Raw genomic sequence first — 17,500 nt, 5'->3', positions numbered from 1 at the left:
AGGCGGCTTAGCCAGGCTGTCGGCTGTTCCGCTTGCTGCACCTGTTGAATGGGCTTGTTGCCTGTCACTTGTGTGTGCTGGAGGGGGCGTGGGGCGCGAGTATGTGTCGTCGACTTTGCGATCGTTAGATAACTTTGAAATCTTGGCATGGTGTAATGTGGTGGTGTGTTGTGGTCGTGGTGTTGTGTTGTGTAGGTGTGACTGTGCATGTTGTGTGGTAAGTGTGTTTCTGTGTGTTGTGTGCTCGTGGTGGTGCGTTGTATTGGTGTGGTGATGTGTGTTGTGTGGTCGTGGTGTTGTGTGTGCTTTGTGTGAACGTGCTGGTGTGTTGTGTAGGTATGGTGGTGTATGTTGTGTAAGCGTGTTGTGTGCGTTATGTGGTCGTGGTGTGGTGTGTTTTGTAAGTATGGTGGTGTGTGTAGTGTAGGTATGGAGGTGTGTATGGTAAGTGTGTTGGTGTGTGTTGTGTAGGTATGGAGGTGTGTATGGTAAGTGTGTTGGTGTGTGTTGTGTAGGAGTGATGGTGTGTGCTTTGTGAGAGAGTAGTTTTGTGTGTAATGTAGGTGTGATGTTGCATATTGTCCGGGGGCTTTGGTGTGTTGTATATTTCTGGTCTTGCGTATTGTTTGAAAGTTTTGGTGTGTGCTGGGTGGGTGTGATATGTGTGTGTGTGTGTGTGTGTGTGTGTGTGTGTGTGTGTGTGTGTGTGTGTGTGTGTGTGTGTGTGTGTGTGTGTGTGTGGTGGGCGTGTTGGTGTGTGTTGGATGGGTGTACTGCTGTGTGTTTTGTGGGTGTGACGCTGTGCGGTGGGTGTGTTGATGTGCTTTGTGGATGTACCGATGTGTGTGGCGGGATGTTTGGTGTGTGCTGGGTGGATGTATTGTTGTTCAATATGTGGGCGTTCCGCTTTGTGTAGTGTGTCTTCTGTGTTAACTATGTAATGCAGTATGTCTAACAACAAAATGTCCCTGTCTGGATGTCCTCAGATGCAGTGTCCTTCCTGGATGTGACGCGTGGTGGGGGGTGGGAAAAGAAGTCATAGTTTATGCGGGGCGCGTGGCGGCCTCCGTCCCTCCCCCCTCAAGCTGTGGCCTTGTTTTCTGCTACAGTCGTGGTCATTTTACTAAATGTATTTAGCGCTTTCTGACTGGTCGCCTCCCCTTACCGTGCCTTGCGGCGTGCACCCGTGCCTCCATACTGATAAACGCCCATCCCTAGCACGTCTCTGTTTTGTGTAATACGCTCCGTCCACGCCTGCCTATCATGTGTGACACCCCTACGCCTGCCCGCATTATGTGACGCGCCCACCCATTCTCCTCGTGCAGTGTGACACGTATCACCCCACCCTCCCATCCCCCACGTGCTGCTCGGCGACGCATTCATGCAATTCACGTCCTTCAATCACATCATATAAAAGCAATATGCAGATTAATTTTGTTTATCGATTTCCTTCACCATATTGGATTTTAACGACTTAATTGCTTAGAATATTGGATATGTTAATTATCGCTAAGTGAGTTCACACACTCACACACACACACACACACACACACACACACACGCAGCGTGGAGCCTGGGTCATGATGGCTACTGGCTGTGTCACCTGAATATGTATGAATGGACCCCAGAAAGGTGGGGGCGCCTGGTTACGTTCCGCCCCCTTGGGTTCGTCCCACCCTTCCTTCCTCTGCCTACCCTATGACCAACATTTCTGTATCATTTTCACTTCAAACCCGCGTCGCCCGCCCCATCCCACAGCTACTCTTGTCGTCCCAGAGTCATACTTGCCGACACACTCTACAGTATTTCCAGCGTGGCACGATCACTGAGGGTCCGCGGGTGATATGCAAGGGAAGTCGCATATAGCCACACGTTCACCGAAGCCATGTGCGCGGCGTCAGTAAACAAAGGGATATGCCAGTCACACGATGCAAAAGACACCGGCAGACTGCCTGGACTCGATGCACCGTCGGCTGCTCCGCGACGGAAACACGACTTACGGCTGCACGGCAACCAGCCACTCTGACGGGGTGGCGGACGGTGGAGAGCGAGGGAAAGGGAGGCGGCGGCGTGGCGGCCACACATACGCACAACACACGCGCTGAGCAGACAGGACGGGGCGCTGGACGTGGACCCAGTAGCGTGGTGGAGCCGGCCGGCACTGCTACGACTGCTTGCTGCTTCACGGAGCCTCACGCAAGTGCTGAGCGACAGTCTAACTGTTGGCGTCCCTCTTGTATTCACTCATTTCGCTTTGCTGTACGTCTGTGTGTGTCGGTGGCGGGGTGTTGTGTGTGTGTGTGTGTGTGTGTGTGTGTGTGTGTGTGTGTGTGTGTGTGTGTGTGTGTGTGTGTGTGTGTGTGTGTGAGAGAGAGAGGTGGAGCGTGGGGGGACGAGGGATAAGTAACAAAATAGGATATTAATTTTACATACACTTAAAGTTCAAAACATGATGTGTGTGTGTGTGTGTGTGTGTGTGTGTGTGTGTGTGTGTGTGTGTGTGTGTGTGTGTGTGTGTGTGTGTGTGTGTGTGAGCGGGCGCTAGTCCATGGATGGGGCAACTTTAAATTAAAGAAGCCGCACACACACACCCACGCCTGGGTTCAACACACTATGATGATATTACCCCGGAATTTCGAAGAGAATTACCCTCAAAGCAGCAAAAATAAGGACTATATTCTTATGTTCTGGGCGGCCACTGCATCCATCTGCACCGGTAATAACAAGAAGAAAAGAACAGAGCTGGAGGAGGAAGGAAGCGGGAATAAAAAGGGAAAGTGAAGCAGCAGCGGAAGAAAAGAAGGCTGACAAAGAGATGAAAGAGATGAATGCATAATAATATTGACCTAAGCCAGAAGAAAGACATAAAAAGAAAAGGAAGCATGTTTAAGAAAGAAAAGAGGAGGTTGAGAGAGGAAGAATGGAAACAATCAAGGTATGAAAGACAAAAAAAAAAAAAAAATAGATGAGTAGAAAACGATAAAAAAACGGAAACATGGAAAGGAAAGAAAGAATAAAAATAGGAAGCACAGACGAGAGAAAGAAAGGAAAAGAACAGAGGAATCGGCGAACGGAAAAAGATATAGACTTGTATGATAAACAGCATAGGGAAGGAGGAGGAGGAGGAGGAGGAGGAGGAGGAGGAGGAGGAGGAGGAGGAGGAGGAGGAGGAGGAATGTATTAGTGAAAATATGAGACAGCAAGGTAGGAAATGAAGTGTTGAAGAAAGATGGTGCAGAAGGAGGAGGAGGAAGAGGAGGAGGAGGAGGAGAAGGAGGAGGAGAAGGAGGAGGAGGAGGAGGAGGAGGAAGAGGAGGAGGAGAAGGAGATACGCGAGGGAACAGAACTTATGGCGGCAATATCGAGGTTTTCACGGCATCCTACTTTTCCTTCCTTCCTTCCTTCCTTCCACCTCTTCCGTTCTCGGAATGAAACTTCACACACACACACACACACACACACACACACACACACACACACACACACACACACACACACACTCTCTCTCTCTCTTAATGGTTATTCTCCATACAAAAGAAAAAAAAATGTTAGCGATAATAAACGAGAGCATAGAAGCGGGTTGTGCAAATGAGGATGTGTGTTTTCAGCTTAATATTCCATGAAAGAGAGAGAGAGAGAGAGAGAGAGAGAGAGAGAGAGAGAGAGAGAGAGAGAGAGAGAGAGAGAGAGAGAGAGAGAGAGAGAGAGAGAGAGGGGGGGGGTTGGGAAGAGTCAATCACATCTTCGCTCGATCAAAATCAACCCGCCCCTTTCCCTCTCTCTCTCTCTCTCTCTCTCTCTCTCTCTCTCTCTCTCTCTCTCTCTCTCTCTCTCTCTCTCTCTCTCTCTCTCTCTTCACTGTGTAACGCAGCTGCAGCCTCGTTCACACGCACACACACATCCAACTCATGAAAGTCCACATGTTTCCTAGATACATCTCTCTCGCTCCTCCTCCTACTCATTTTCCTTCGTTTTCCTCCTCCTCCTCCTCCTCCTCCTCCTTCCACCAACCTCTCCCCCTCTTCTACACCAAAGAACACGTCATCCATCTGCTTCCCTTCTCCCAAACCTTCCTTCCCTTGTGTTTCCCTCCATCTTTACCCTCCGATTTTCATCTCTTCTTCCTCGATTTATCTCTCCTCTTCTTCGTCATGCCGTATATCTTATTCACCTCTGCTCCTGTTTCTCATCTCTCTATCTTTTCCCCTTATTTGTTTCGTTTATACAGAGCTCATCTATATTTTCTTCCTCCTTCTTTTCTCTTTCTGCACTTTTCACTTCTCCCGTCATCATTGTCTCTCTCCTTTGCATCCCCCTGCTCATCTTTGCAGCATTTACTTAACCTACTTTTCCCCTCTCCCTTCTTTCGCTTCCTCTTCTCTGAGTTTTCCTTTACTCACTTCCACTACAATATTCTCTCCTTTACTTCCTCCTTGTCACCTTTTCCAATATTTACCTCAGCTTTACTCAACCTACCCATCATTTTCACTCTCGCACGCTAGTGCTAAACTTTATTAATTTCTTCTCCCATCCACTTATTGCTCTCCCTCTCCCTCCTCCTCCTTCACTTCCCTCCTTTACTTCCTCCTTGTCACCTTTTCCAATATTTACCTCAGCTTTACTCAACCTACCTATCATTTTCCCTCCCACACACCAGTGATAAATTTTATTCTTTTATTCTCCCATCCACCTACTACTCTTCCTCTCCCTTCTCCTTCTCCTTTCCTTCGCCAAAATGGGTATTGCGGTCTAAACTGGAATGGCCAAATCTGCTCCTTAACAAGACCTACGACCCTTCCTCGGCGTAATGATGGCGATGGCTTCCCTAAACTGCCAGTCGCGTCCCCGCCGTCACCGTCACTCAAGAGGGAAATTTGATGAAAACTCGATCCAGCATTTCCAGAGTGACACCACCACCACTACCACCAACACCACCACCACCACCACCACCGCCACCATCACTACTACCCCCGCCGTCTTATCCAGTTAAAAAGTGTCGGGGGGGGAAGTGGTCGGTCTATCAAGTCGAGTTATAGTCCATATTCTGAAACGCTCTGGACTCTCACCAGGACTTTTTCTGAAGATCACAGAGATGATAAGTCGGTTTCTCATCGGCGTTTTCTTTATTGATGATGCGGAATTCCTGTTGAACTGTCACCACATTCATGAAAACACACTAGCAAACTACACCAGCTTCCACTAGGGCTGCCAAAAAACAGTCGAGAAAATACGCTGAAACGTTGGTAAAATACATTGCTACATGAGTCAAGTTTAGTTAATGGGGTAATTGTGGCTCCTTGTGTACTTTCTTACCACACTTAAATATTACAGTGAGTTCAAAGTAAAAGTAGTAACAGCGCTATCCTCCCTCCCTCCTTCTCTCTCTCTCTCTCTCTCTCTCTCTCTCTCTCTCTCTCTCTCTCTCTCTCTCTCTCTCTCTCTGATAAGGCCCCGAGGGATGAAAGCAGTACCACATTAAAAAAGAAGAGAAATGGAATATAGATGTAAGCCTCCGCGGTGTAAAATGGAGAAAAGGAATGTGGTCTTATACTTTTTTCTTTTTTACCTTAAGCGGCTTAGAGGAACGCTGTGACATGTAACGAATATTTTCATACCATCTTGTGCCTACGCCTCTATGTGTCTGTCAGTGTTGGTCATCCCCACAGCCACCACAAGTTTCAGTACCAAGGCATCCAGGTGTCATAAGCATGGCAATACACCTCTACCTGTCAATATTATTATCTGCTCTCTCTCTCTCTCTCTCTCTCTCTCTCTCTCTCTCTCTCTCTCTCTCTCTCTCTCTCTCTCTCTCTCTCTCTCTCTCTCTCTCTCTCTCTCTCTCACTCAGGTTGTGTCTTTCGTCTGTTGCTTATCTTCCCTCTCTGCCACTGCTTCTCCTTCCTGTTCTCCAGACCCGTGTTTCTCAGCTGGCGGGTCGCGGGGAGGATGACATGTGGTGCGCCGGGAATCTGAATTACGGCAGTCTATCTCAACAGTGCACCTCCTATTATCGATTACATCACTCAAGGTCTTTGGTGTTGCACTGTCATATTTTTCTATTTATTTCTAAGTGTGTCTGTTTCTGATTTATATTTGTGTTTGGATTTTAAAAAGGAATAACCGCTTCAAATAATTTTCTTAATGTTTAGAAATATATATGATTTTTTTAGAATAACTGTATGCTACTACAAAATTCAATGCGTTATCACACTCCTATATACTTGAATGTGTCTATATTAACAACAGCCACATACACCAATAGCCATGTGTCTGCTGGAGTGTATAACATTTTCACTCATAGGCCTTCAGTAGAAAGTGTTGACAAGTACGCGCCGCTGTAATCCTCATGACATAACCTCCAAATGTGTTTAAAAGTTCCCAAGTAGGCTGTCCACGCTACATGATCGTCATCTCACGTTGAGCTTCTTTCAAACTGATGAGTGGTCTGCCAACTTTGCTTCACTACGGCTTCACGGTATAGTTAAAGACGCGCCTTTTATGGTTACCAGTACTTGTGTAGGAGGCAGCAGGTAACATAGCGCGACTAACTGGCTTCCTCCAAACGATCCACGCTGCCTACACACATTCCTAGCCTGCACAGAGTACTCTTGCCCTCAAGGCGAGACGCATTGAGCACTAAGACCGTACGAACAACACCAGACAATGCCATCATAAAAATAAGAGAGAGAGAGAGAGAGAGAGAGAGAGAGAGAGAGAGAGAGAGAGAGAGAGAGAGAGAGAGAGAGAGAGAGAGAGAGAGAGAGAGAGAGAGAGAGAGAGAGAGAGAGACTGCAAATGAAACCCCTTCCTCCCCTCTGCCGCCTTCATTTTCAATTTGTTCTTTTTCACTGGCGTCTATTGAACACAGCACGCTGCCTGTCGGGAAAACAGGGAGACTGGTGAAGCGGAGAGAGTCGCGAGATGCAACCTGGAACCATGTGTGGGGAGTGCTCGACCTTGTACACACCTACACCCTCCCTTCAAGAGATCCCCCTAATTGAGAACTTAACTGTAGACGAGATATCTATAGTTCTGTACCTTCTAGTTTACCCTCCTTTTATTTGTGTGGCTGTGTAGAAGCAGTGCAGAGGCGTGGCCATGGTTGTGTTGAAAGAAGCAAGAGTTATGAGGTGATCGTGCTTTTTTCCTTGTTATTGCTGCTTGTTATTTTTCCTTTTTGCCTTTTGTTTTTTTTCTTCTACATTCTCTCTCTCTTTCTTTCTCTCTCTCTCTCTCTTACGCACACAAAGAAGACGGGTGTCCTGCATGATCTAGGTTCCCACAGTTACTTACTATCTATTGCACGGGTGGGACGTCTGCCCGCCAAGGTGTCTCACACATTACCTGCATCACAAGGAAAAAGAAGAAAGGAGCAAGCGTGCGTTCCGATAGTCACTCCGAGTTAAGAAGAAGTTGGGCAAAGCAATCTCAGGTCTGCGAAGTTCTGTTCCTCCCCCTTACCAATTTTTAACACCTCGGGCGGCACACACGGCTAAATTCCAGGAAGGCACGCTGCAGCAGATGCCAGGACCACTTCCACTCCTCCACCTGCCGCTGATCACCTCACTAACTACCTCAAGCTAACTTCTTCCCGCCTAATGCATCCATTAGCTCAAGTCCAAAATTCAATGAGCTCTGAGTCCCATTAAACCCGTTCAGACGTTCACGCCCACACACACACACACACACACACACACACACACACACACACACACACACACACAAACTAACTAACTAACTAACTAACATACAAGTAAATAAGCAAACACGTAAACAGAGAATATAAAACAAAAAGACTAATCTTCCAACCCCCAAAATGCCACAGATTCACGAGCATCCTCCTTCCTCTTCGATAAGCGTGGTGGAGGTTAATGTAATATCCTCTTCTGGGGAGAAAGGAAAGGGGGAGAGACCAGCAACATGTGTGGGAAGGAGGAGAGAGAGAGAGAGAGAGAGAGAGAGAGAGAGAGAGAGAGAGAGAGAGAGAGAGAGAGAGAGAGAGAGAGAGAGAGAGAGAGAGAGAGAGAGAGAGAGAGAGAGAGAGAGAGAGAGAGAGAGAGAGAGAGAGAGAGAGAGAGAGAGAGTCAGGGAAGCCTCAGAAAGGATGAAATTAACTTTTCTCCACTGCCGCCGCCACCACCACCACCACCACCACCACCGCCACACAAACACTACAAGAAAAAAAGAAGGTTCGTGTCCACTGAAAACGAGAAAAAAAAAAAAAAAGAAAGGAAAAAGTGGAAAATATGGAAAACACACATACCGCAAAATATAAACACACGAAATAATAAATAACACGTGCAGTAATAAATGAATAAATAGCACTGTATTCACGCAGTAATGTTAACCCCGGTACTTATTTACAGAACTAATTTTGTTATGGAAAGAGCAAATGGCCGGTGCAGCAGACTATCAAATTACCAGTGAGTGGCGCCATGGCGATGAGCGAATTTTGAGTGCGATTGTTGTTATGAAAGCGGCAGCCTGGTGAACATGGCGTGTGTGGCGAGCTGCGTGTTGCTGTGTTGCTCAGCTGTGACTGGCTCTGGGCGCTCAGCTGGATCCCTCACGCACGAACACTTAGCAGACTGTGATATCTGAACTATATAGTATAGTAACTATTAAAACATGGGTTTTAATAGTTACTATACTGATTACATTACAGAAATATGAAATATGTACAGGTGATACAATAAAGCATGCCTAAGTTTCTACACTTTTTCTATATTCCTAAATTTAATAAAACTTTTAATATACAAACTGTTCGACAAACCAGCAAGGCAATCGTGCACAGGTGAACTGGCCAAGTGTGCACAACCACGAGGTGGACACAACAGTCAACGGAATGATACCAGGTTCGTAGACGGGAAAGCCAACCAATACTTAAAGGAGGTGCATATGAAAGTGGTTCACAACGAGATAAGTGGGGGAGTGGAAAAATCTCAGTAACCACATTGTTAGTACACAGTCAATGGTGAGATTTAAAAGAAGACTAGATAAATTAACGGCTAGGGATGATAGATGGATGCAGATATGTAGCATGTAGCTTACTTTATGTAGTTATATTTTTGTGAAGCATTACAATAACAACCCTTAGACAATAGAGGCAATTACTTGTTTGGTGCTGAAAACCTAATGGGCAGACCAAACGCATCCTCCGAACCTTTATGGTGGGGCGGGAAAGGTCGGGAAGTCACGTGGGATGTTCATGGTCATAGGGACTGTAGCATGTGCCTGTGTTAAGTGACGTGAGTGCTTTGTTGATACATGTATTTCTAATAAAGCTGTTGGAAGGTTAAAATCAAATAGAAAAAATACAAAAATAACTTGGGAAAGAATAGATACAAAGCAGGATATAAAAGAAAAAAATATTAAAAGATGAAATTAAACGTGAAAAGATATTAAATTGTGTGTGTGTGTGTGTGTGTGTGTGTGTGTGTGTGTGTGTGTGTGTGTGTGTGTGTGTGTGTGTGTGTGTGTGTGTGTGTGTGTGTGTGTGTGTGTGTGTACCCACCCAACAGCTACACTCGCAGCTCCGAAGAGGGATATAAACTAAGACAACGCACACAAAAAACACAAAAGAAAGTGCTCTTCCGCCTCCCTTATCCTCGGGAAAGTAATAAAGAAGAAAGATACAACGATTATAAGCACGAAAGGAAAGAAAAAAGAAAACGGAAGTTTTTTTCTCATTTTTCATATTCATGGCGTTTAGCTGCTGTAAACCTTTCGGGTGTGACTGTCTCTTTAAAGGCGGAGTGCAGGCGTACATGTGTAAGTGTTGCCTGTGTATGTTGCTCTCTCTCTCTCTCTCTCTCTCTCTCTCTCTCTCTCTCTCTCTCTCTCTCTCTCTGTGTTTCGTTTATTCCTTCCTCTCCTCCTTTATTTCTTCTTTCATACATTCTTCTTCGCATCATCAACACCTTTTGAGTCCTTCCTGTATACTCTCTCTCTCTCTCTCTCTCTCTCTCTCTCTCTCTCTCTCTCTCCCTCTCGACACGCACACAACACAATACCGGCATCGACACCCAATAACCCTCAACACGAGATAACGGAAGGCTCGTGAGGAAACAGGGCCAGCTAAAAGGAGTCCAGGGCTGAAGGGCTGCGAGGGTTCGGACTGTATTGCTTGGGTACGTTCGGGATAGCATTCTCGAAGTCTCTAATTCTCTTGGATGTTCGGGACTCGAGGCAATGCGTACGTGTGATTCAGAAGTTCGGTAACGTTTTGTGAGAGTGCGAGTGGAGTCCGTCTTCATTTTTACGTCCATCGTTAAATTTCTTTTTGATGAGAGTATTTTCTTTTTCGTCTTGCTCGGAGAAGGAGTTCGTTTACCCGTTTTCTTTTCTCCTCATCCAGACAGACGTTATTTTTTCCCTACCACCTCCCACACTGGCGATGCAGGAGAATGCCTTCTTAAACATTTTACTGCCTTATTTCTGCTATATTTTTAACAGGATCTAGACGGTATTCGTTTTTATGTATGCTTTGTAATACGAACAATAGCCTAGTGACAATTCTACATCATGAACAAGGAAAACTACCCACTTTTTTTTTCATGTAAGAGAGAGAGAGAGAGAGAGAGAGAGAGAGAGAGAGAGAGAGAGAGAGAGAGAGAGAGAGAGAGAGAGAGAGAGAGAGAGAGAGAGAGAGAGAGAGAGAGAAGGCCCACTGAGGTGCCGGTTCCAAAAGTCCCAAGTGAAAGGTCAAAAGTGTCTTAAAAAAAAAAGTTCATTCCCATGATAACCAGACCAAAAGTTTTTGTAGTCTCTGCATATTGTCCTTATGAGACAGTATAGCGTTTGAGAATACGAGTGAGGGAAACACGCGGAAGAACCCACTTATTTATTAAACACATGACTGATCTACGCGAAGCCATCCTCCACTTCACCCTCAGCACCCTTCTCGTCGTGGCATGATGGAGGGGTGGCCTTGAACACTGCGGCAGCTCTTGCGTATTCCTGGGCGAACACATCACACAGTGGGAGGTACGAGGGTGAAAGGCAGGGGGTGTCGTCAAGGAAGCTGGGGAAGGGAGGGTGTATTTCTGAGCTACAGGGTCTGCGTGGAATGTGTCACTGACAAGAACGGGACAAACATCAGGAGCCGAGAGAGAGAGAGAGAGAGAGAGAGAGAGAGAGAGAGAGAGAGAGAGAGAGAGAGAGAGAGATCCAGTTTTCTGTATCAGAATGGTTAGCATGCGCGCGCGCACGAGTGTGTGTGTGTGTGTGTGTGTGTGTGTGTGTGTGTGTGTGTGTGTGTGTGTGTGTGTGTGTGTGTGTGTGTGTGTGTGTGTGTGTGTGTGTGTGTGTGTGTGTGTGTGTGTGTGTGGATGAGTCAAAAAATAAATGAGGTGGCGAGTGGATAGGTTGGCAAAGACTGGACTGGTGGGTGGATACAGGGACCTGGAGTGTGTGATTGTTTAAACAAAACGACGTGTTTTAAATGCACGTGCGCACTGCGGTGTGTTGACGGACCTACATAATACCCAGGCTTCCCTAATACTTGAATATGCGTGGCCACGCCGTGGTACGAGTGCGGCCACAGTAAGGGAGTGCCCTCTCGCTGACCATCACGACACAGAGAATATATCCCTGCCTCTGAGAGTACCTCCATGTGGTCAAACATGCTGGTGCTCATCATTTTAAAGACAAGAATATGTGAAAAAACACAAGAAACTAATGATGCTTAGAATCATGAGTTACGCAACTTTATAATAGACAAATAATAATAACAACAAACAAATAACGTCTGAACAGTGTTCCCTGCTGGTTAAGCAAGAGCTGTGTGGCTGGCGCCTTCTCTCCCTGGGCTCCCGGCAACAGAGACACTCGAGGGGAATGGTAAATGTTGTAGCAAGTGAGTTCAGGCTCGCAGCGCATACTGACCAAGATGTGATAGAGTAAGGGGGATGAGGAGGCGGATGACCTTCTAGGGCCCTTGGCACCACCCGGTTCTCTGCGGCGCTTCCTGCTGACCTACTCTCGCAGCATTGCTTACTCGAAGGATTGTCTGTCGAAATATTATAATAACACTCCCATGATCCAATTCTTACTGGTGAGAGGCGTACCGACATGGGGGTGTGTTTACGCTACTGTTCCACCAGGCTAAGTAAACCCCGTCCTGCATCGCCGCTACTTACTGGCGTGTTCTGGATCCTGCAGCCAGCACCCGTGACACCAAGATATGTCTGGTGTTTTCACAATCAGCGTCTTGGGCTCCAGCGAGTGACCTGCTCCCGGCATGTGGTCACTGCTTAATGCAGCGTGACGCCCACATACTGATGCCTTGCGCCTTCCTCTCCGCACCCCTAATGTCCCCCGAAAATAAAGCTTTCTCTCCTACCTTGACCTGCATAGTGTGTATGTGTGTGTGTGTGTGCGTGTGTGTGTGTATGTCGCCAGAGAGAGAGAGAGAGAGAGAGAGAGAGAGAGAGAGAGAGAGAGAGAGAGAGAGAGAGAGAGAGAGAGAGAGAGAGAGAGAGAGAGAGAGAGAGAGAGAGAGAGAGAGAGAGAGAGAGAGAGAGAGAAAGAGAGAGAGAGAGAGAGAGAGCGTTACTGAATTAGGTAGAGCTATGAGGTAGAATACCAGATGCAATTTTGCAAAGTGGGAGTAAGCGAAGGATGAGGACGCGGGAGGTGCGAGGATACATGCCAAACTCTGCAGGCGAGTGAAATCAGTGTAAGCGGGAATCAAATGGTTACACACACACACACACACACACACACACACACACACACACACACACACACACACACACACACACACACACACATATACACACACACACACACACACACAAGAATTCCACTACCAAGCCGAGTTGTAACAGCGTGCAGGACGGTGGTTTCAGACACCATGCCTTCACCTGCTGATCATTATGCTTCACACGTCACGTCATCCACCACCGTGACGCCGTTCCATTTTCTCCAAGTTGAGCCCAGGCTCCTCACCAGACACTGGAATATGGCTCTCTGGCGACAATAAAAATATCGCAAAGAGTCCAACACCAGGAGAGGCATCGCCCACACACACACACACACACACACACACACACAGCGTAATGTAGTGGTTAGCACGCTCGGTTCACAACCAAGAAGGTCCGGGTTCGAATCCCGCGCGCGGCGAGGCAAATCGGCTAGCCTCTTAATGTGTAGCCCCTGTTCATCTATAGCAGCAAGTAGGTACGGGATGTAACCTCGCTGTGCCGGTGTGTGGTGTCTCAGTGGTCTCAGTCCTACCCGAAGATCGGTCACTATGAGCTCTGAGCTCTTTCCGTAGGGAAACGGCTGGCTGGGTGTCCAGCAGACGACCGTAGGTGAATCACACACACACACACACACACACACACACACACACACACACACACACACACACACACACACACACACACATAAAAATTATGTGCTACAACGAATAAAACCTTTATTTTCTATTTTTAAGCATTCATTCCCACTGACAGACTGTGAGGCGGAAGGCAACAGAGATAAAATCTATGAAACAAGAATTTAATTAAGATGCAGAAAAGTGATACCCAAAGCATGTAACCTTTTGTTTTTATTAGTTCATTTTCGTGTGCGAGTGGAAACAACGTCAATATCTCAAGTGAATCACCCCAAGCAAGGCAGATAAAACTGTTGTCCATGAAAACACAGCAGCACAGCCCCGCCAGCCAGGCTGTATCGGGGGCACAGTTTGGGGTCATAGTGGACGAAGACAGGGAGGGTCTGATCCTCCCGAATAAGAAAGTTTTCTTTAAATCCCTAAAGCATCGAAAACAGAATCTATTTGACATCAGTGGGTTTCCATCGCGTCTGGCAAAGTACACTACAGGCTGTAAATTCCGTCCTCACTACAGGCTGTAAATTCCGTTCTGTCTGGTTTCAAGATCTAACTTGCTTGTGGTAGGCGTGCAAGGGTTTGATAGGGTTTAATAAGAGTGACCAGAATTAAATTTTTTGCTGCGGCAAAAAGTCTTTCAGGACTCTCCAATCGCCCTGCGGAGGACATTCACGTCGTGACGCAGGGCAACAGGCGCTTCCAGGATGCTATCGACCGCCAGCTAACTCCCATTCCCTGCGTGTGATCCCACCCCTGCTGCCTCCATAATGCCGTCCATATCTCCAGACTTCTCTCCCTTTAAAAGAAATCAACCAACTTAACTCTACGCCAGCTCGCACTAACGCCAAACCAAGTGGTGATGCAGCACAGCTGTTGCGTGAATCATGGTGGTATCGGCACCAGGCATTCTAAGGCTGAGGGAGAACGCGAGCAGGTGAGTCATCAGGCGCCAGACAAGTCTTTCCACAACCAGGCAACAAAGGAACCTCTTGCTTTAATTAACCCTATCCCGAGCCAACTGCTGGGCCTGACAACAATTATCCCGTTTCCTCGCAACCAGCACAGCGCCACGTCACCCACAAGAAGCAGCCAGTGCAAACCTGGCTCAAATGCACAGAGGCGAGGATGGGGTACTCACCCCTGGGGTACGCCGAGGCAGCCATCAGATTGGTCGGAGATGTCTGCTTCGTAGTGGTTGCCCAGGAGTAGGTCAGGGGTGAGCTTCCCCATGGTCGGCGGCGTCATCTGGTCGTCATTGCTCCTGCACAGAATATGGGACAAGAAAAATCAATTAGGTGGCTGAACTGGAGGGGCCGGCCTAACGCGCCGCACACGCATCAACTTTCCACAAGACAAACACTATATTTAAAAATCACAATACATGCCTATCAAACACACACAAAGCAAACAACTCCTAGAATGCACCACCTGTCATCAGCTGCCGCTAAGGACACTTCAGGTGCAGAAATCAGTTTCCTTTGGCCAAGCATGCTGTGGGTGCCGCTGACAATACGTACGATGCTATCCCTCGTACACACCACAACGCGGGCACCACTCACGTCGTAGTGTTGCTAATGGGACAAGGGTCGTGCCGTGGTTAAGGCTGCTGGTGTGGCGACGGGGTGGGAAAGATATGGGAAAGACATAACAAGCTTCGGGATTGGTTCGCACGGTTGTGTTCCTGATTTACGGTGCTGTGGTGACCCTGTCTTCTTTAATGAATTACGTATTGTTGTGTAGTGGTGGAGTGTTGCAGCGTGGTGTGTCGTACTGCGCTGTGTTGTTTATGATCCCATTATCGTTGCATTAATACAACATCACGTCTGTGTGTGTGTGTGTGTGTGTGTGTGTTCTACCTGGGTCTCTTCGGTGGTCTGCTGTTGTTGCTGCTGGCCACAAAACAAACCAAGGTGCCTTCGTCCTGGTATTGTTCCCCACACCGGCCCCCTGCCCGTCTCCCCCCCTACCATAAGCCACGATGCCTTTGTCTGACGATGACAATAGAGTCAGGAGGCGTGGCCACTGAGAGGCGAGGGGGAAAGGAAAAGGCAGACGGCAAGTTGCGTTAGGTAAGGTTAAGATGTATGGTAAGAAAGGAGACGATGATATACGGTGTGTCAGGTTAATTGATTGTCATGTTGAAATGTGATGTCCTACGATGTATTCTGCCGTGTGTTGTTCCTTGTCGTGCTGTCGTGTTACAGTGTGTTAGGCAGAAGCACGATTGTAGAGAGAGAGAGAGAGAGAGAGAGAGAGAGAGAGAGAGAGAGAGAGAGAGAGAGAGAGAGAGAGAGAGAGAGAGAGAGAGAGAGAGAGAGAGAGAGAGAGAGAGAGAGAGAGAGAGAGAGAGAATCAGCTAACTGACCAAAGCAACCTATGAGCAACCAATTAGCTAGGCAGGCAAGCAACAAATTAAATGCAAACGAAGAGACAGTGACAAACAGATGAAAAGACGGGTAAATAGATAGGCAGACAGACAGATAGAAATATATATAGAAAAGATAGATAAATAGATAGACAGATATAAACAAATCTCGTTATTATTATTATACTGTCCACAAACCGCAACACAGGGAAGCAATCGCTACAATTATTAACCACATTTCTAGAGGAGAGACAACACAAAATTACGAAATCAGGCCAGGACGTGAGAGGCACCAACACAAACCAACGCATGTATTCAGGCTCACATTTTGTTTCCCTGTCAGCAATGATAAGCATAGGGAGGAAACCAATGATGTGCCAGTTCAGAGGGCAGAGGAAAGGACACAGGAGAAAACAGAGGGAGGATGGGAGGAAAACAGGAATGAAAAAAAAAAGTAAAAAACAGGAGAACCGGAAGCAAAAATAAGCGAAGGAGAATGATTTTGAAGATTTGAAGAAGACTGCATGAAAGGAAAGAGGAAGAAGAGAAGAGGGATAGAGAGAAATTAAGGTCACCGAGAGAGAAAACAGGAAATGAAAAAAACAGGAAATAAGTAATAAGAAAGAAAGAGAAGAAGCAAGGGAGGAATAATGATAGAGTGGAAACGGAGAAAGGGAGAAAGGAGGCAAGGAAGCAGTGAGTGCTAAACAGGAAATGGAGGAAAAGATTGTGTGCAAGGGATGGAAGGAGATAACAAAGATATGAGAGAGAGAGAGAGAGAGAGAGAGAGAGAGAGAGAGAGAGAGAGAGAGAGAGAGAGAGAGAGAGAGAGAGAGAGAGAGAGAGAGAGAGAGACCCTAAAGTAAAAAAAAAAGAATCCATCCTCATCTACAACGTCACGGCGCGCGCAGCACAGCAAGGCCACACAACGCAATCTCAAACTTGAAGACTCTTAGAGAACGTGTACCTCTGCCAGAGCCACTACAAACAAAAACTAAACAAAATCCTAGACCAGCGAGGTGAAATGGGCAAAAAATAACGTGAAATGTGCCGCACATTCTCCCAAGACTTGTGAAATGTGGCAGTCATTAACCGAAGACTTTCTGAAACATGGCTAATATTTTCCGTAGACTCAAACCTCGGGGGAAATCAGAGAGGACATGAAAAAACTGAATCCCAAAAAATATTCAGGTCCGCCTACAGATATAACACATTTTTCCCTTGACCTAAAACCTACATTAGATAACCTTTTGAGATATCTCGCGGGCAGACAGGGACACACACACACACACACATGGGTGAATACATTACGTAACTCTGCTTGAGAAGTTGGTGGAGGTAATTAAAAAGGAGAATGACGTGCCGAGCCTGAGATTCTGTGAGAACTTTATAATTACATGCAAAGGACGAAGATTTCAGAGAGAGAGAGAGAGAGAGAGAGAGAGAGAGAGAGAGAGAGAGAGAGAGAGAGAGAGAGAGAGAGAGAGAGAGAGAGTGTGTGTGGGGGGAGAGAGAGAGACGCGGGGAATTAGTCAATGAATAACGGAGCGAGGGAGAGAGACAGAGAAGGACGGAGGGAAGGAGGGAGTGAGGGGGTATATAACATAGACTTACGTATGTGGGGACGAGAGGGCGATCCATAGCATCGGGAAGGTGATAGAGCACGAGGAGCATGGAATAAAAGACTCCTCCAGCGGTTTAAAGGGGATCGAGGCAAGTAAGAAAATGGGGCAGATGAAAAAAAAAACACAAAAAGTCAAAGAGAAAGCCAATATGGGTCAGCAAACTGCGCATTA

General features: G+C 46.9%; 1 protein-coding gene across 5 annotated transcripts in view; it reads right to left on the bottom strand.

Moving 5' to 3' along the window:
• The window catches only part of LOC135101608 (uncharacterized), a 285,511-nt gene that overhangs the window by 113,562 nt on the left and 154,449 nt on the right, over nucleotides 1-17,500 (bottom strand). For all 5 annotated transcript variants that reach the window (XM_064005798.1, XM_064005799.1, XM_064005801.1 and 2 more), the window contains one exon: nucleotides 14,478-14,600. In XM_064005798.1, the coding sequence (XP_063861868.1) occupies nucleotides 14,478-14,600 (123 nt within the window). The remainder of the gene's footprint in view (nucleotides 1-14,477; nucleotides 14,601-17,500) is intronic.

Source organism: Scylla paramamosain, chromosome 6 (assembly GCF_035594125.1).
Source record: "Scylla paramamosain isolate STU-SP2022 chromosome 6, ASM3559412v1, whole genome shotgun sequence".
NCBI lineage: Eukaryota > Metazoa > Arthropoda > Malacostraca > Decapoda > Portunidae > Scylla > Scylla paramamosain.
Note: the sequence above shows the minus strand (reverse complement) of the source record. Positions and strands in the feature narration are given on the sequence as shown.